This window comes from Nipponia nippon, unplaced genomic scaffold (assembly GCF_047370975.1).
Source record: "Nipponia nippon isolate SJK-2023a ecotype South Korea unplaced genomic scaffold, ASM4737097v1 scaffold_4, whole genome shotgun sequence".
NCBI lineage: Eukaryota > Metazoa > Chordata > Aves > Pelecaniformes > Threskiornithidae > Nipponia > Nipponia nippon.
Window position 1 is genome coordinate 70,214,634 of NW_028262358.1, and position 15,286 is coordinate 70,229,919.

General features: G+C 35.1%; 1 protein-coding gene across 5 annotated transcripts in view; it reads left to right on the forward strand.

Annotated features, from left to right (window-relative positions):
- TBC1D32 (TBC1 domain family member 32) overlaps positions 1-15,286 on the forward strand; it is an 87,024-nt gene that overhangs the window by 48,537 nt on the left and 23,201 nt on the right. For all 5 annotated transcript variants that reach the window (XR_015708787.1, XM_087776708.1, XM_087776710.1 and 2 more), the window contains 3 exons: positions 302-410; positions 1,244-1,337; positions 11,010-11,135. Coding sequence is in view for 4 of the 5 variants with exons in the window: in XM_087776708.1 (XP_087632834.1) it covers positions 302-410; positions 1,244-1,337; positions 11,010-11,135 (329 nt within the window). In the remaining variant the exon portion in view is untranslated. The remainder of the gene's footprint in view (positions 1-301; positions 411-1,243; positions 1,338-11,009; positions 11,136-15,286) is intronic.

Consider the following 15,286-nt stretch of genomic DNA (forward strand, 5'->3'; position numbering starts at 1 on the left):
TGGGCATAACAAAGCTTGCGAAGTTTTCTACTCTTTTGTGTCCAGTAATTGCTCAGACATTTCCGATCAGCAGTAGGTAGGGAAGTACAAAGTTAGGATGTTTGCAGACATCTCAAAATACTTCATGTTTCTGTTTATTTCTTTATGCCTATGTGTTTTCCAGGTTGTGTTTTAATTTTGGTATGTTTCTCAAGGTATCCTTGCTTATTAAAGTTTTCTGAATTAAAGTCGGTAAATCAAAGTGGTTCTGATTTTTGGAGTTTTTTGCATTTTGTTTTGTTTTGTTTTTTTTTTTTCCCAGAGATTTTATAATTGATGGTCTATCAGTGGAGAGAAACCATGTTCTTGTAAGGATAAATCTGATTGGAGGACCACAGGAAAGGATTTTGCCTTTGAGAGTACTAGATAAGGTTAGAATCTAAAGTTTAACAGTTTCTCTTTCTGTAACTCCTGCCTTCGTTAAGTGAACATTTTTGCTGATAATTCAGCATGTGGAAAACTATTTAACATTAAGAAATACCAGTCCACCTTTAGCTTTATAAAGGGCTAAAATTTTTAAGAAACAATACACTGAAATAATATATTGTTCCCGCTATCTGGGGCTTGGCATGTGCCTAGGATATATCACGTTCAGAGGAAATGTTTATATTGCTCCATTTTAATGTTACGTTTCCCACTATAAAAGTGAATGCAGTTTGTCTACTTTTTACTGATGTATTTCTGTGTTTTCTTTATTAGCTTTTGATCTGTTATATCTTCCTTTTATTTGATATTTTTTCCGTGCTTGGGTTTTTATCTGTAGTATCTAATACCTGGAGCTTTCATTGATGTTCTAACAATACAGTGTTTGTTAAGCAGCTCCTTTAAATGTTCTGCTTCTTACTGGCTGTCAACACAGCAAAGACAACTAGATCAATGTATAAAATTGGAAATACAGTTTTGTGGGGTTTTTTTTTATTATTATTTTTATGAAAATTGCAATTTCCTTTTTAGTTGAAAAAAAGAACTGTGAAATCAAAACTGTCAGTCGTATATACTGGAAAAAATTCTGGCTCAAATGCTTTTTGGATTTTGTATTCTTTAACTTTATTTGTTTAGTAAATGGAGTATCTCATTGCAAATTGTATTATCAAGAGTAATTTTTGTGCATACGCAATGATTCTGGGAACTTTACCTGTGTGTTAATTGGGCAAATGCTATTAATTCTTCTTCTAAATTAATTTCTTTCTGGTCCTGTTTCTAGGGCAGTGATCCATATCCTTGGCCAATGTTTTCATCGTTCCCTTTGCCAAAGTGCTATCTTGCAGAAATTCCTAGGAAAGCTGAATTCAGGCAAGGTACATACAAAGCATGCCAGCAGTGTAGATTTCAAACAAGCATCTCTGTCGATTTTTAAATTTTTTTCCTTCCTCCCTGCCCCCCACCCCCCCATTCCCCAGATTATAATCTCATAAGTACTTAAGGATTTTTTATTGTTGGCTGCATTTGTAGCTAAATAAGTTAGTTTGGTTTTGCTTGTCTGGCTTTGTGCAACTGTCAATCTGCAAAGCTCTGTTTAGTAATCTAATTCTTATGCAAACTTCAAGATTAACCTTTTGGCTCGTCTCAGGTGGGTGACTCATGAGATGTATTTATATCATCTCTCTAGTAACTGAAGCAAGACAGTATGGTTAAGCTACAAATTTTTTGTACACTATTTTTGTGATTCAGATCCCTGTGTTTACAAAGCTTGGTGGTGTGTGAAATAGACAGCGTTTAGGATAGTTGGTTTCCACACTGAACATAAATTTGGAATGTGGGCAGACTGAAGAATCCTTTGAAGAACTATCTAGGCAAAGCAGTTGAATTCATACAGAGAAACCATTTTAAGGTTTTAATTTGCATAGACAATGCAAAAGAATCTGGCGAATGGTTTAGAGTAAATAAATCATTCTTTGTATTTGTTCATGTCTACTGTATCCTTGAGATGTAGTTATTAGAAATTATTTGTGAATTTTCTTAGCAGATACAGATTTTCAAAAGTGATAGAAATTCTGCATTAACTGTAGAATACAAAATAGCCTGTATATAAATATCTAGAAAAAAAACACAACAAAAGAAAAGGTGATTCCCTTCTCAAGAAGGGAAAGACAGGAGGAAAGGCCATGTAGTCATAAAAGAAGGGAGTTTTCTGTTTCTTAACTTTGGTAATACTATTCCAGGCTTCCCAAGGCAATTTTCATATGACAGCCATCAAACCACTGTAAAGTGGGTGCCCAGTTGTTTTACATATGTCTTCAAGGAGGCAGGTAGTATCACTCTTGGATTGGAAAAGCATATTTTATTGTATCCCACAGAACCTCTCTGTTCTCTTGTTCAGAGCAATTCTGTTGCTCATCATTAACAAGTGGGATAATGGAATGGAGATATTAGTTGTCACTTTTGTGGATGACAACCAGCTAGGAAAGCTAGGGTAAAACTTTTTGACTGACAGTAAATCTGCTGAAATTAAGTTTCAAAGGTTTGCAGATGTGTTTGAAGTATTGAAATATTTTTATTTGAAATGACACTTTTTATATTAAACGTAACTGAAGTAAAAGACTATATAACTGAAACATGAACAGAACATTTAGTTTCATAGTCAAACAAAATATTTTGTGTTTGCTGTTTGAAAAAAAGGAAAACAAAGCATTGGAAGTGTTCAATTTCAGTTCTGATTTAAAAAAAAAAAAAAAAAAAAAAAAAAAAAAAAAGATTCTTCCACCAAACTGTGAATATCGTGATTTGCCAGACTGAAGCTTTCAGGATGCGTTAAGTTATTTTGAAAGAAAGTATCAGAATAAATAGAACAAAAATGAAAAGAATGAAATTCATAAATTCCTATTTCAAGTTCTTGGAAAAAAAAGAAATCAAGACCATGAGTAGATGATGGGGAATATCTGAACCGTTTTCTTCAGCACTACAGTATGGCAGTGATAGGAGTGCTCTTTCACAAGAGAGGTTAAAAATGTGATTATGAGAAAGATCTGTGAGTTACATTTATACAAGACAGAAGATGATCTTTGTCAGTTGAAGGTGGTGAGTCTGTGGGTGGAGTACCTCTAGCACGGGCACTGCAGTCTAAGGAAAATAGATACGTTTGAGGGGTTCTAGAGCACAGCTACGGATCATGACTTTGCAATGTGATATGCGAGTATAGATTGAAATAATTGGAACTGGCTGATGCTGAAAAGACAGAGGTCATGCAAGTCTCTTAGTATGTTAAAAGCATTTATAAGGAGGGCAGATTGATTGTTTTTTTAATGTCCCTGTGCAGAAAAAGGAATAGTTGGCTTACTTGGCAATAAAGATTTGTTACAAATTAATAAAAAAAAATCTAGTAGGATACATCTGGAAGTCATGAAATCATCATTGGAGGTTTTAAGAACATCTTCTTTGATGTTGTGAATATTCAGAATTCATTTTGTGTGTTACTTGCACAACTTGCCTTGCGGTTTTCAAAACAGTTTAGACAAATACTTGTTAGACTTTAATTCTGCTTCAGTGCAAGGAGATGGACAGGGTTCACACGGACTTCTGAATGGCAAGAGGTCTGCAGCCGTGCAGACCCTAGTACCTTGTATGAGTGGGAATGCGTGACTGCTTTGTTACCCCTGTCAGCAGGGATCGAAGGCCAGCACAGTGTTTCTGTGATTCCCTGAAGCTGTCGGCATTCAGATTTCACGCTGCGGTGTTTCATTGTGTAACCTGTGCAGTATCATTTCTGTCTTCTTTTTGGGGTATTTCTATTACGTAAATAATTAATACTACTAGATTCTTAGCACTGTTAAAGAATGTAAAGTTTCTTTGGCTGGAAAGGCTTAACTGTAGGTTTGATTCTGTCTGTCCTGACCTCTTATTTACCTCCTCTCTTATTACCCAGGTGACATGGACACCTGAAGAGAAGTTTACCTTTTCCTTCTCCTTTGAAAATTGGTTGTGTGTCCATCACGTAATTGTGATGTCAGCTGTAAAAACAGAACCTGAGTTGATTTTTTTTTTTTTTTTTAAAAATATATCTATAGAACAGATATGGGAGACGGCTGGGGGGGAGGAAAAAAAGGGTTACAGATGTGCACTCAGATATGATACTGCTGTCTCTGAACATGTTTCTCTTCTGACCCTCCCTTTAGATGGAGTTGAAGGGCAGGTGCAATAACAGAACCTTTGTTTCCCAGGGGTGCCTCTTCAACTAATGGAAGTTGCCTTCCTGAGTGCGAGCTGAAATTACCGAATATTTTGGAACTAGTGTGGCTGTTGCTCGCTGAAAAGATTATGTACTACTGAGGTCAGGGAACAGGAAGCTTCATTTCCATAGCCCTAGACCTCATGTATCCTGTGAATGTATCTAGTGTAATGGAAACCATAGATAAAACTTAAAGTAGCATATGAGGGCTGGTCACTGAAAAGGACTTATTCACACTGAGTTTTCTATGAAGAAAACCCAAGAAACAGTTGGGTTTTTTTTTTTTCTTCACTCTCTAAATTCTTTTGAAGGATGGGGTAAACCTGCAGCACTGGCACCTTTTTGTTTGTTCAGTTTTGGGGGGAAAGCGGGGAGGACTAATTAGCTGTAAGAAAAAGCAGAGCAGTGCTTACTCTGCAGTGTGTCTGGAACATGGGTTTCCCAGCACCAAGGCCTGAAGGCTGCATCTTAGAGAACTTTTTTTTTAACACTCTTGCTATTGTTCTATGCTGATGTAGTGCTCACAAAGACTGGCAACTGGATATTTTGCCTCAGTGGATGAAAAATGAAGCTATCATAATTTATTCTGGTAAAATTAGTAACTAAATTGGAATAGTGGAGTAATTCCTCCATTTCATGATGACGCTTTGAATGGGTAGACTCGCCCAAAAAGTATATTTGTATTTGAGGAAAATCTGTAGTGCATCACTCTCTACAAATATCTGCCCGGCTTTTGCAGATGTTAGGCATTTGCCTGTATGGTATATGTGTCTGTAGGAAGGGATATATGGAAAAATAAACTTGCTGGGTTGTGTATTAGTATGCATTAATTATTTCAGCCAGTGTTTAGAGTTGGATAACTATTGGATAGCAGTATATTAATGGTTCACTTCTGTCAAAGATAATTTGTAGTGAAGCTTTGAATGATTTATGCGCATCATTATTTACATGTGGAAATTAATTATGCCATTTCCACCTGTTTACACTGCAGCAAGATACCCTGTTGCTTTTCTTTTGTCTTAATTGTTCAATTATTATTTCAGTGAGATAATTCGAGGAAAAACTATTAAGTGGTTTTCAAAGAGTGATATAGCCCTTTGTTATTCAGGATACAACTGTTAAAAATAGTGATTTTTTTTTTTTTTACTTTTAATATTAACTATACTGTAGGTTATTAAAAGTTAAACTTTTTAGAACTGTATTAAACTGTAATATTCACTCTTCTATTTGCACAGAAGACCTATTTTCCTTTTCTTCTCCTAGCTCTGCAGTTGTGAGAGTTGGTGATGAATGTGACTGAAGAATAGTGTCCATAATTGTCCTGCAATGACGCATTCACTGCTTAGCATTTCCATATACATAGGCACCCCATCATTCATTAATGTTACTCTCTTCCTGACTCGTATAGTCCAGAATTGCTGCCAAAAATCTTCTGCAGTAATGTTCTTAAAGTCTTTTGATGTTTTATTTCAGCCACTGTTCTCTGAGTTCTTTGCTTTATACTCTAACTTGAACGGAAACATGCTGCCATGTTTCTGTTTTGTGGTTTGTTGTTTTTTTTTTTTCTTAAATCAAATTTCTTTTCAGCCATGTTTTTTTGATACTTGCCTGAAACTAGCAGTCTCTCTTTTTAATTTTTTTTTAAAACTTTCTCTGTCAAAGAACCAGCTATATTAGCTTTCCTGTTATCCCTTTTAATTTCACATAAATGTCTTCATCACCTGTATTTCTTTGACTTGTCCTCCTTTTTATTTTTGGCTCAGTGTTCATGTATGAGCCTGTTGTCTTCCACTCTTTAAGAAGTCCACTCAATTAATGAAAGAGAAATAAATGGACGGGTCTATCAGAAATGTACATGGGCTTTCCTAAAATTTATATCCTTATATGGATTTATTTTCATGTAGTAGTCAAATATAATATAGTCAGGTTATTCATTATCTCTAAAATTAGATTTTGAATAAGATACACATGCTTGTGGCATTTCTGATGTTTTCTAAAACATTTACTAATTTTCCTAGGTTTTACCTGCTTTAGACACAAAAGCTAGCTGAAGAATTACTTGAAGAATTATAAAGCAGCATCTTTTAGGGAATGAGATCCGTTTACACTTGCAAAGTTATGGTGTGGTGGTTCAGATTTCATACATGCAGGTAACTGTAGATTATTTATAGTGCAGTTCCATAGCTTCATAAACTAGTAAACGTGGTTATTTTTTTTGACAAGGCTATATGAACCAACCACTGGTAGCACAAAGGAAGGGATGGGATGGCAAAATATAACCACATATGAGGAAGAAGGCAGGATTGCAGCAGATTAAATTGACATAAGGTTCTTTTCAATCACACTGTTAGGGTATGATTCTTGTTATGGTTGAGCATATTTAAAAGCTCACTGTCATCAGAAGAGGAAGGTCCTATTTGCTTCCTCACTTTTTCTTTTATTTCTGTTGCTGTTTCACCCCCACCCCCCCACCCCCCGCCTCTGTTCCCTCACCTTCTGTCCTTCACCTCCTTCAGTAGTTCTGGTATTTCTTCCAGAAAAAAAAAAAATAATTCAAGTCATTAATCTAGGATAACTAGTGAACCCATTTAGTGATGCACTAGAAAGGAGAAGAAAGAAGAGCAGGACTTCTCTCTTTGAGCATTGGCATGTGTTTAGAACACCTCTAGTGGTAGTGTGAAAGCCCACCCTCAGTAACAAGCAATATGCATAGCCCAGGACTGTGTGGTAGTTGGAGTTCCAGCTACGTGGTAACACTGTTGGGCAAGTTATAGCTGCCTACTAATTTGTGAAAGTGAGCTGGCATTTATTTGGTATAAAGAGTCTTTTTGGGAGCAATTTTCATTCCAAAAATCCCCAAGGTTCACTTTTTTGTACTGTGAGGACCTGCTGGAGGAAGAGATAGTCCATGTTTAATGACAAGCTGTTAAGAGAAATGAATGGTTTAGCTGAAAGAAAATAAGATACTGTGAGTTGCCACAATATGATACCAGTTACAGTATGTAATGGAGATATTAAATACATGGTTATGCTATAGTGTCTTGGTTGCATGGAACTTAAGCTTGTTCCTCTGTCATTTGAATTTGAACATCCCTGTGAGCTCTCTGAGGATCCTAAGTCTTGTGTCCTCCTTGACTGGGGAAAAAAAATCCATTGGTTATATAAAAATGAGTTCTTCTTTTCAGTAGCTTGCTTGCCTGTCTCTATTCTGATGACAGAAATGGAAATTAAGTGTTGACTTTGCAGTTGTCATAAGTAGGTGGTTCATATTTTACTGAGAGTATTTACTCTTGGATTTTGTCTCTTCTCTAGACGTTTTGCAGACTTGCATACACATATCTGTGTTAGTTATATTTGGTACATATTTGAAGTTCTTAAGTTCCTTTTTTGTTAAAGACTACCTTCCCAGAGGAACCTTAAGGCAAATATAGTGGTCCGTGGTCCATGGTCTTTAACAAAATTTCAGAAAAGACTGTAATATCATAACTTTTATTTCCTTATCCTATTGTTGGAGCATAAATTAACATTATAAAAGGTTATGTGTTTACACAGTACAATTTTGGATGCATTGACGCTGCTAGATACTAGCACGTGCGCATTTCAGCAATCACAGAATAAAGATTTAATTTTGTAAAACCTGCAGGATAGGAAGAATATTAGAGAGACAAACTGTGCAGGGAAAAATAGGGGTCAAATCAAGAAGCCTGGAGGAGGCAGCAGAGATGGATGAGCCATGGTCTTGAAGCTCTACTTTCTTGAAATTATTGGGGGATTTTTTTTAGTAGTTTTATTTCCTTCAGAGGAATCAAAATTTCACCCTGGTCTCTGGTAAATTGAGTGATTAAATCTCAGCCTGTAGTCTCTGATCCTCATCTACCAAACTGAATTACTACAATCCTTCAGGAAGTAAAATAACTATTTAACTTGTAGAGCAGTGTTGCTTTGCAGTTCTAAGATTTTCTTCAACCTTCACCTGTTACAGAAATAGCAGAAAAGGGAAGAACAAGAACTAGAAATCCTACTGATAATACTATAAGAGTAAATCCTTCTTCACATTAAATTTTCATACTCACGTAAGCTGTTCTAAGCATCGGTGCCTGTTATTTGGAAAGATACTAACTGAGGATTTAGTTATTTGAGGATGACAAAGGAATTTCATGTTAATTAATTTGGAATAATTATTAGTTATAATAATGAAGTTACTATAATCAGCTTTTTTTTTAAATACTGTGTGTCATATAATAAATTCCAGTGACAGGGTTACAATTTACTGATTATAAATCATTAAGGTCTTTAGACCAGCTTAAAATAAATTATATGCAGTATCGTAATTCTGTTGAAAATATTCTAATCATCTTAAAAGAATAAGATAATTTGAAAATAGTATTTTGTTTGTAGAAACAATTATGTTTTTAGAATATTTCAGTATTGTTTTCCAATAAGAAGCAGAAGTAACAGGAAGTATTCTAAATAGCTGTAGAGTGGCTCGAATAGTTGTTGAATCTTTTAATCAGAAGTCTCTTTTCATGACAGAATTAATTTCTATAGTGTTTTTTTTTCTGAAATGTAGAAACAGAACAAAGGAGAGTTTGCAAGGTATGAAGAACCTTCATCACCTTAGCGAATAGGTAGTAGTAGTAGTAGTAGTAGTAGTATAGCCTACGATCCATTCATAATGATGGGAACTGCATGGTCCCATACCAAAGGGATTGCACACAGCTGGAGTGAGTGCATGTGCATTTACCTTATTACAGATACCACCATTATTTTTCTTCTGAAGTTGACCAGAAAATATTTCATAGCAGCATCAAGTGTAAGCACTACTCAGCAACAACTAAAACATCAGTGTGTTATCAACATTATTCTCATATTAAATCCAAAACACAGCACTATATCAGCTACTAAGAAGAAAATTAACTCTATCTCAGCTGAAACTAGGACACTTGGCATTTGAACTTGAAATTTGTTCTGGCTTCAGAAAAATAGAATTTGAACAGTCAACCCTTCCCAATATGTTAGCATTTTTTAACAAATCTTGCATATGGAAAGAAATTATTTCCTTTTTGATTTGCCAAAGCATATGTATGCATTCTTTTAATTCCTGTCTTGCATGTATTATTCATTGTGCTGTGTCATCTTGCATCATGGTAGCTTGCTAATATTCATTGTTCAGTGTGAATTCCAAGGTAGACATTTTGGTTGCAGAAGATGTTTGATTTAAAGAAAAAATTCTTAAGGCTTTAAGTACAGACATCATATTGTTGAAAGCTGACTTAACATTTTCATGTATGGTTCTGTATTTGTGGCTATGGTTCTTCTGTTTTCAAACCTCTGTGAGACTCATCTAGTTGTGAAATTTACTGCCTCAGACTGTAATATTTTATTCTAGAAAAATGGTAAAGTATGTGTAATTTCCTCTAACTTAGTAGAAAATAGAGGAAAAAAAATCACTTTAGCCAAGAAAGGAGAGAACATACTTAATGTCCTTTTGTCATTGCATCAATGCTGATTTTAATTTTGAAGGCAAGTCTCCCTATTGTAAAAAGAGAACGTGTCTTTAATAACAAGTTAAAAATAACAGTAAGGAGCAATCTTTGAAATTCTTTCTTTGCATTTAAAAGGAATCTTTCATAAAGATCTTTTTGTAAACTCTTCCACAAATTTGTTTTATAAGCAAGCTGAACATATAATGAAAAACGTTATCTGATACATTTGTGCCTCATATAACAATTGTACCAAAAGACTGTGTTTTAATAGTGCTCAGGTAAAAAGTCAAGCATTCAGAAGTTAGAAAATGCCCGAATTATATTGTTGCAGCCTCTGACAGCACCAACAAAGAGCCTGTGGCCCTGGGCTGAAGCATGTTGGATGCACCTAGATTCTTCAGAAAACTCAATTTAAAATTCTAAGTTTCTCTAAATATTAATGGAAAACTTGCAAGGTGACATTTCAGCGACAGCTGAAGTATACTTTTAGTGTAACCTTTTGCCCCAATTTTAAGTTCTTGTGCTAAAGTTGGGAAATGCTGGAGATTATCAGCAAAGCTATTATAAGAATTCTCATAGCATGGGCAGCCCAATGCATTTTTGCAAAATTTACTCGATAGGCATGCCTAGCAACCTGAAGGCATACAGATGTATATGCCATAATATCTGTCCATAGTAGAAGTATCTGAAGGAAACCTGCTTACAGAAAGAAGTAGAAATTTTCTATGGCGCACTGTTATGTTGCTGTCTTATCATGCTTCATTTCATGTTCTACAAAATAGTGCTGCCACCTCACGGTTTTATTATTAAACAAATGATATTTGCTGGAGGATCTTTGCCTATCTTTTCTATTTTAGATTCCCAGAGCGATGAAATTACATGGAAATACCAAACTACTTTCTTTAAAATGTCTTTCCAGTTCTTATTTCAGGACAGGGGAGGAGTAACTTTACCCAGCAGTAAGCAGAATGAATATTTCTGTTCTGTATAAAGCAGAATGTCATTAGCTTTATGACTGCTTATCCAGTTTAATTGTCATAGGATAAGGGATATTTATTTAGTCTTTTCTTCCTAAGGTATGAGGTCTGCCAAAAATACCAGACCATGAGAGGGCTCTCAGCTGCATCTGGCTTTCCTGTTGTTCATTGGAATGGTTTCTAGTTTCTGAATGCATCTACTTGTCTCTGTGGTACTTGGTAACTAATAGCTTCTTATTACTTACATAGTATGTTTAAAAGAAAGAGGGAGGGAAAAAAAAGAAAAAAAAAATGAGCCAAGATTATTATTACAGAATAACACTCATTTTTAATTTCTTCTAGATAAAGATCTTGACAAGCTCTTATCACTCTTAAAAAGTCCAGAGAAGCAAACTGGGTGGACAGAAGTTTGTAGAAAACAGTTCTGCAAAGTCATGAAAGCCAGACCAGATACCATCAGTGGAACAAGTGAGTATGACTTACTGAGTTAAACAAAGCAAGCAAATAGAAGGCCACTAGTAAGCAACCATTCTTTAAAGTTTCATTGAGGATTACATTATCTGTATGAGTAATCAATAATTTTGTGTTGATCATGAAAACTATTTCAGTGGGATTTTCCTAAGAAAACAAGGCTTATGCCTTATATCCTATTTTTCTCTCCTTATGGCCATCATCCCTCTGTGTTGGCTGTTTTCAGTGAAATTTGACACAGAAAGAGGACTCAAATATAAGTCTCTGTTTCAGATCTCTAAAGGGTCCATGATTGAGATGCTGAGAAAATGGAAAAGAGCCCGAGAGAAAACAGACATTTCCCAGAGATCAGCGAATGACTTTAAGGCGGGTTAGGAAATTATATTAATGGCAAATTTCAGTAAAAATTTTCAGAATTAAGCCATACTGAACATCAAAGAACCCACTTTTCAGGTTTTTCTTCATTTTCATATGTATTTTCTACTGAAGCGTGTGCTCATGCAGGAGCATTGATAGATCAGTTAAAACAACAAAACAGCCAAAACAGAAATAGCGATCACCCATATGACATAAATCATCAGAAATCAGATGTAATAATTCACTTGTTGTATCAGATAAACTTGTGTAGCAATAAAGAAGCTAGGTGTTTTCAGAAACTGCTGGCTTTCATTTCTGTAAGAATTCTGATTATGGTCAGATGGTCAGTACATAGTCTAACTTTTTGTTTACAGATGCCAAAGGTTTCCCTTCAAATTCTTTAGGTAAGCAATTAATACAATGGACAGTGAAGACACATGAAATATCTTCTATATAGGATCAAAGTAACCCAGCATGTGTGTTTTACATAAGAGACCTGAATTTTAGGATAAATTGTATGGCAATATAAAAGTTATAGGGCAGTTTCAGAAGCCTTAAGGAAGTAATTCATACAGGAACTGATTTAATATTAAAATTGTAAGAAATTTGTCATTTGTATAATGTGGTTAAAGTCAGTAATTATTGAATGTTTCTAAATTCTCGGAGCTTTCTGTTCTTATTGCTTGTTTGAAACAAGCTTGAGTCTATAGTCTTAGGTGATTATAAATTAGTGAGAGCTTTCACCTTCCATTTGGAAGAATGTGTGTGTAGACAGAATACATATGTATTTGTATATAATGCATATATGCACTTATAATGTACCTTATATTGTACATGTCCACAAATGCATGTATTCAGACAGCTTTGTGAAATAGGTGAACAAATAGAGATTCATAACCATTCAGAAACAACTGAATGTATTTTATATGAGCTTCTGCTAGTATAAGAAAAATAAATTGAAGAGTAGCAATTAAAAAACCCCTAGATTTTTCTAGCAAAATGGTATGTCTACTTTTCCTGCATGACTCTGATCTAGTAGTTCAGTGAGGGTTTTTTTTGATGTTATATATTGTGAAGCACGAATAATTTAGTCTTTGTAAAATCAATTTTATTTTAATGCATCATATTTTCTAGACTGTTCTCTCCTTGGATTATATGAAATTTTTGTTGAAAATTGCTAGTCTGTCTTCCTGCATCTAAAAGGAATTATTTGTTGAAAAAACATATTTTTACAAAAATAAGAACATACATTTAAAGTAGGTGGCTTACAAAGAAAAAGAACAGTCTTTCCTTTTGTGCTTTGTAGTTATCCATACACAGCCTCAAAACCCGTGTAGGTTGTTTTCTGTAACTTTGTTGGAGGTACCAGAAGCTAGAATGAGGAATTACAGAGAGTCATTAAGATTTGTTAACCCAAAGCAAAAAATTATGCTTGCTTCTGAATAACTGTTTCCAGCTGAGATGGAACTGGGAGTAAAAGTCAGCAAGAAAGTATCCGTGGAATTGTTGTTAAGCCTCACAGGCATTTCTGCAAGTGCTTCCACAAACCACACGAAAAAATGAAGTATGAAAATAGAAACAGAATAGCATAATGGAACACTAAATAAATAAATAAAAACACCCTACAAAAGAATAGTAATATTATAAACTAAGTGTAAGTACTGTAATTTAAGGCAGATGCAAAGCTGTTCAAATGATGCATATCTGCTTGGAGATATTTCAGAAGCAGCAAAATATCTGCTAGCTGTGTGGTTTGAGACAACATCATGTTGACTGAAACTATTTTATGAGAGACAGCTGTGCTGCTATGTAACTTTTGAAGCATGTGAAGCTCTCCCAGATTTCAGAGGGCTGAGAGGCTTGACTCCAGATCCCAAGAAATCAAAACTTTCTCTTTAGTTACAGATGGAGCAAACTCCAAGGATTGCAGAGCAAAGATGCATACTTATGCTTCCTGTACTGAGCCCTTTCTAAGGAAGACTAAGATTAACAGGAGTTGAACCAGAACATAATCAGCAAGGATGACAATGGATTCAATGACTGTACAGTGTAGCGTGTATTGATTTTTAAAGTATTTTGTGATCTGGTGTCAGGATTACCAGATGCTGAATCTATACAGCCTGCTTGAACTCCATCAGAAAATTCTTGAGGAAACTGTATAGTATCAATATCTCTAATTCACTCTCCTGGTGTTGATTACCATCACATTGACTTGGTCAATGTTTTTGTGCCAAATGCTATGGTATTGCATTACTTTTGGGAATGTCCATCTTCATTCCTAGATTGGGATTTTCTCTACTAAAGCATCACCTCTGCATCACAGTCCCCAAATCCTAATTGTTCTCCTCAAGCTTTATGTCCATATGTGGATATGGATAGGGATAGTAAACTCAGCTAAAGTGACTTGTTCCATGGAGTCATTCAGAGTTTCCATGGCATATCTTCCTCAGGAGCCTGGACTTAGATTACCAATATTCTTTAGGGCCTATTAATTTACCTCCAAAATGTTATCTCTTAAACAAACAAACAAATACATAAATGTGGGAGGCATGTTTCTTTTTTAAGGTAATTTTCATCTTCAGGCAGTTATTTTTTTAGTCTCAGCAACTACTGATGACTTAAAAGATATGAAAAACATAGCAGCTCTTGAAATTGCATATGAGATCTTACTGGAAAACACAGGACTTCATTTTTTGAAAGCAGAGTGGTGATGATCAACACAATGTTCTGCAATCCATTAATGCTTTGTGAGCTCTGCATCATCTGAGGTAGCTCTGTCAAAACATGCTAACGAAAAATACTATGATCCTTTGAGGCAATGTCATTGTTTGTAATGTTTGGGTGCTATAGCCTTTAGCAATTGCTGCGAAAAGTTGAAAGTAACTGCAGAACTTTCCCCGTGGGATGAAGAACCAAAAAGATGGATATTTTCAGTAGGTACGACTGTTGTGTGTGGTTATGTTTTGTTTTTTTTTTTATTGAGGATAACAAAAAGCTAAACTTCAGCAGTTTATCAAAATAGCCTAATGAGGCATTGTAAATGTAGCTTATATCAAGGTATACTTTACAGCTACTAGAATCTCAACCACAAGGGTATCTCAATTGTCACCACTCTGCCTGTATATAGAAGTAAAGATAATAGGGACTTCAGTTTTTGTTGAAAAGGATCTTCTGGATTCAAAGACAATGAAATACTACATTTTTAGAGCCGCTACTAGCTACTAGGAACTAGTTGTTCCTTCTTTTAAGGAGAAAATTATTTAAATTTCAGTCTTCATTGGGTCTAGCTAAAGAAGATTTGACTAACTTTAGTCTTGCGCAGTAGTCTTCTATAGGCTCTCTTGTTAAGTGTGTGGGAGAGAATTCTCTAGGCTGTGATTTCAAAAAGACAAATCAGGGTAACTGCGTTAGATTTCCATTCTGAATTGATCCTCAGAGAGGCCTGTTCTTCTCTGCAAGAAAAACATACATTCTCTAAGCTCAATTTGATCTTTTTAAATATGGACCAAATCTTCTGCCTCAAAGATCACTCAATTAGATCTAGATTCTGCATGTGGTCTGCTCTCATTTTTTAGTATGACCAATTTAAAAATATTGCATTCACAAAAGAGGTTTTTAGGATAATACAGAAAAGATGTTTACCTTTTTATGTCCTTACTTGATTCTTCAAAGAAGAGGCTTGTTTCAGAATTAGAGTGGAACAGTAGGTCTTTATGTTACGTAGGAAGAACAATTGCAGATCAAAACTTTCACCTGTCCCCCAACCAGTTTGGAGAAACTTCCAAAGGAAT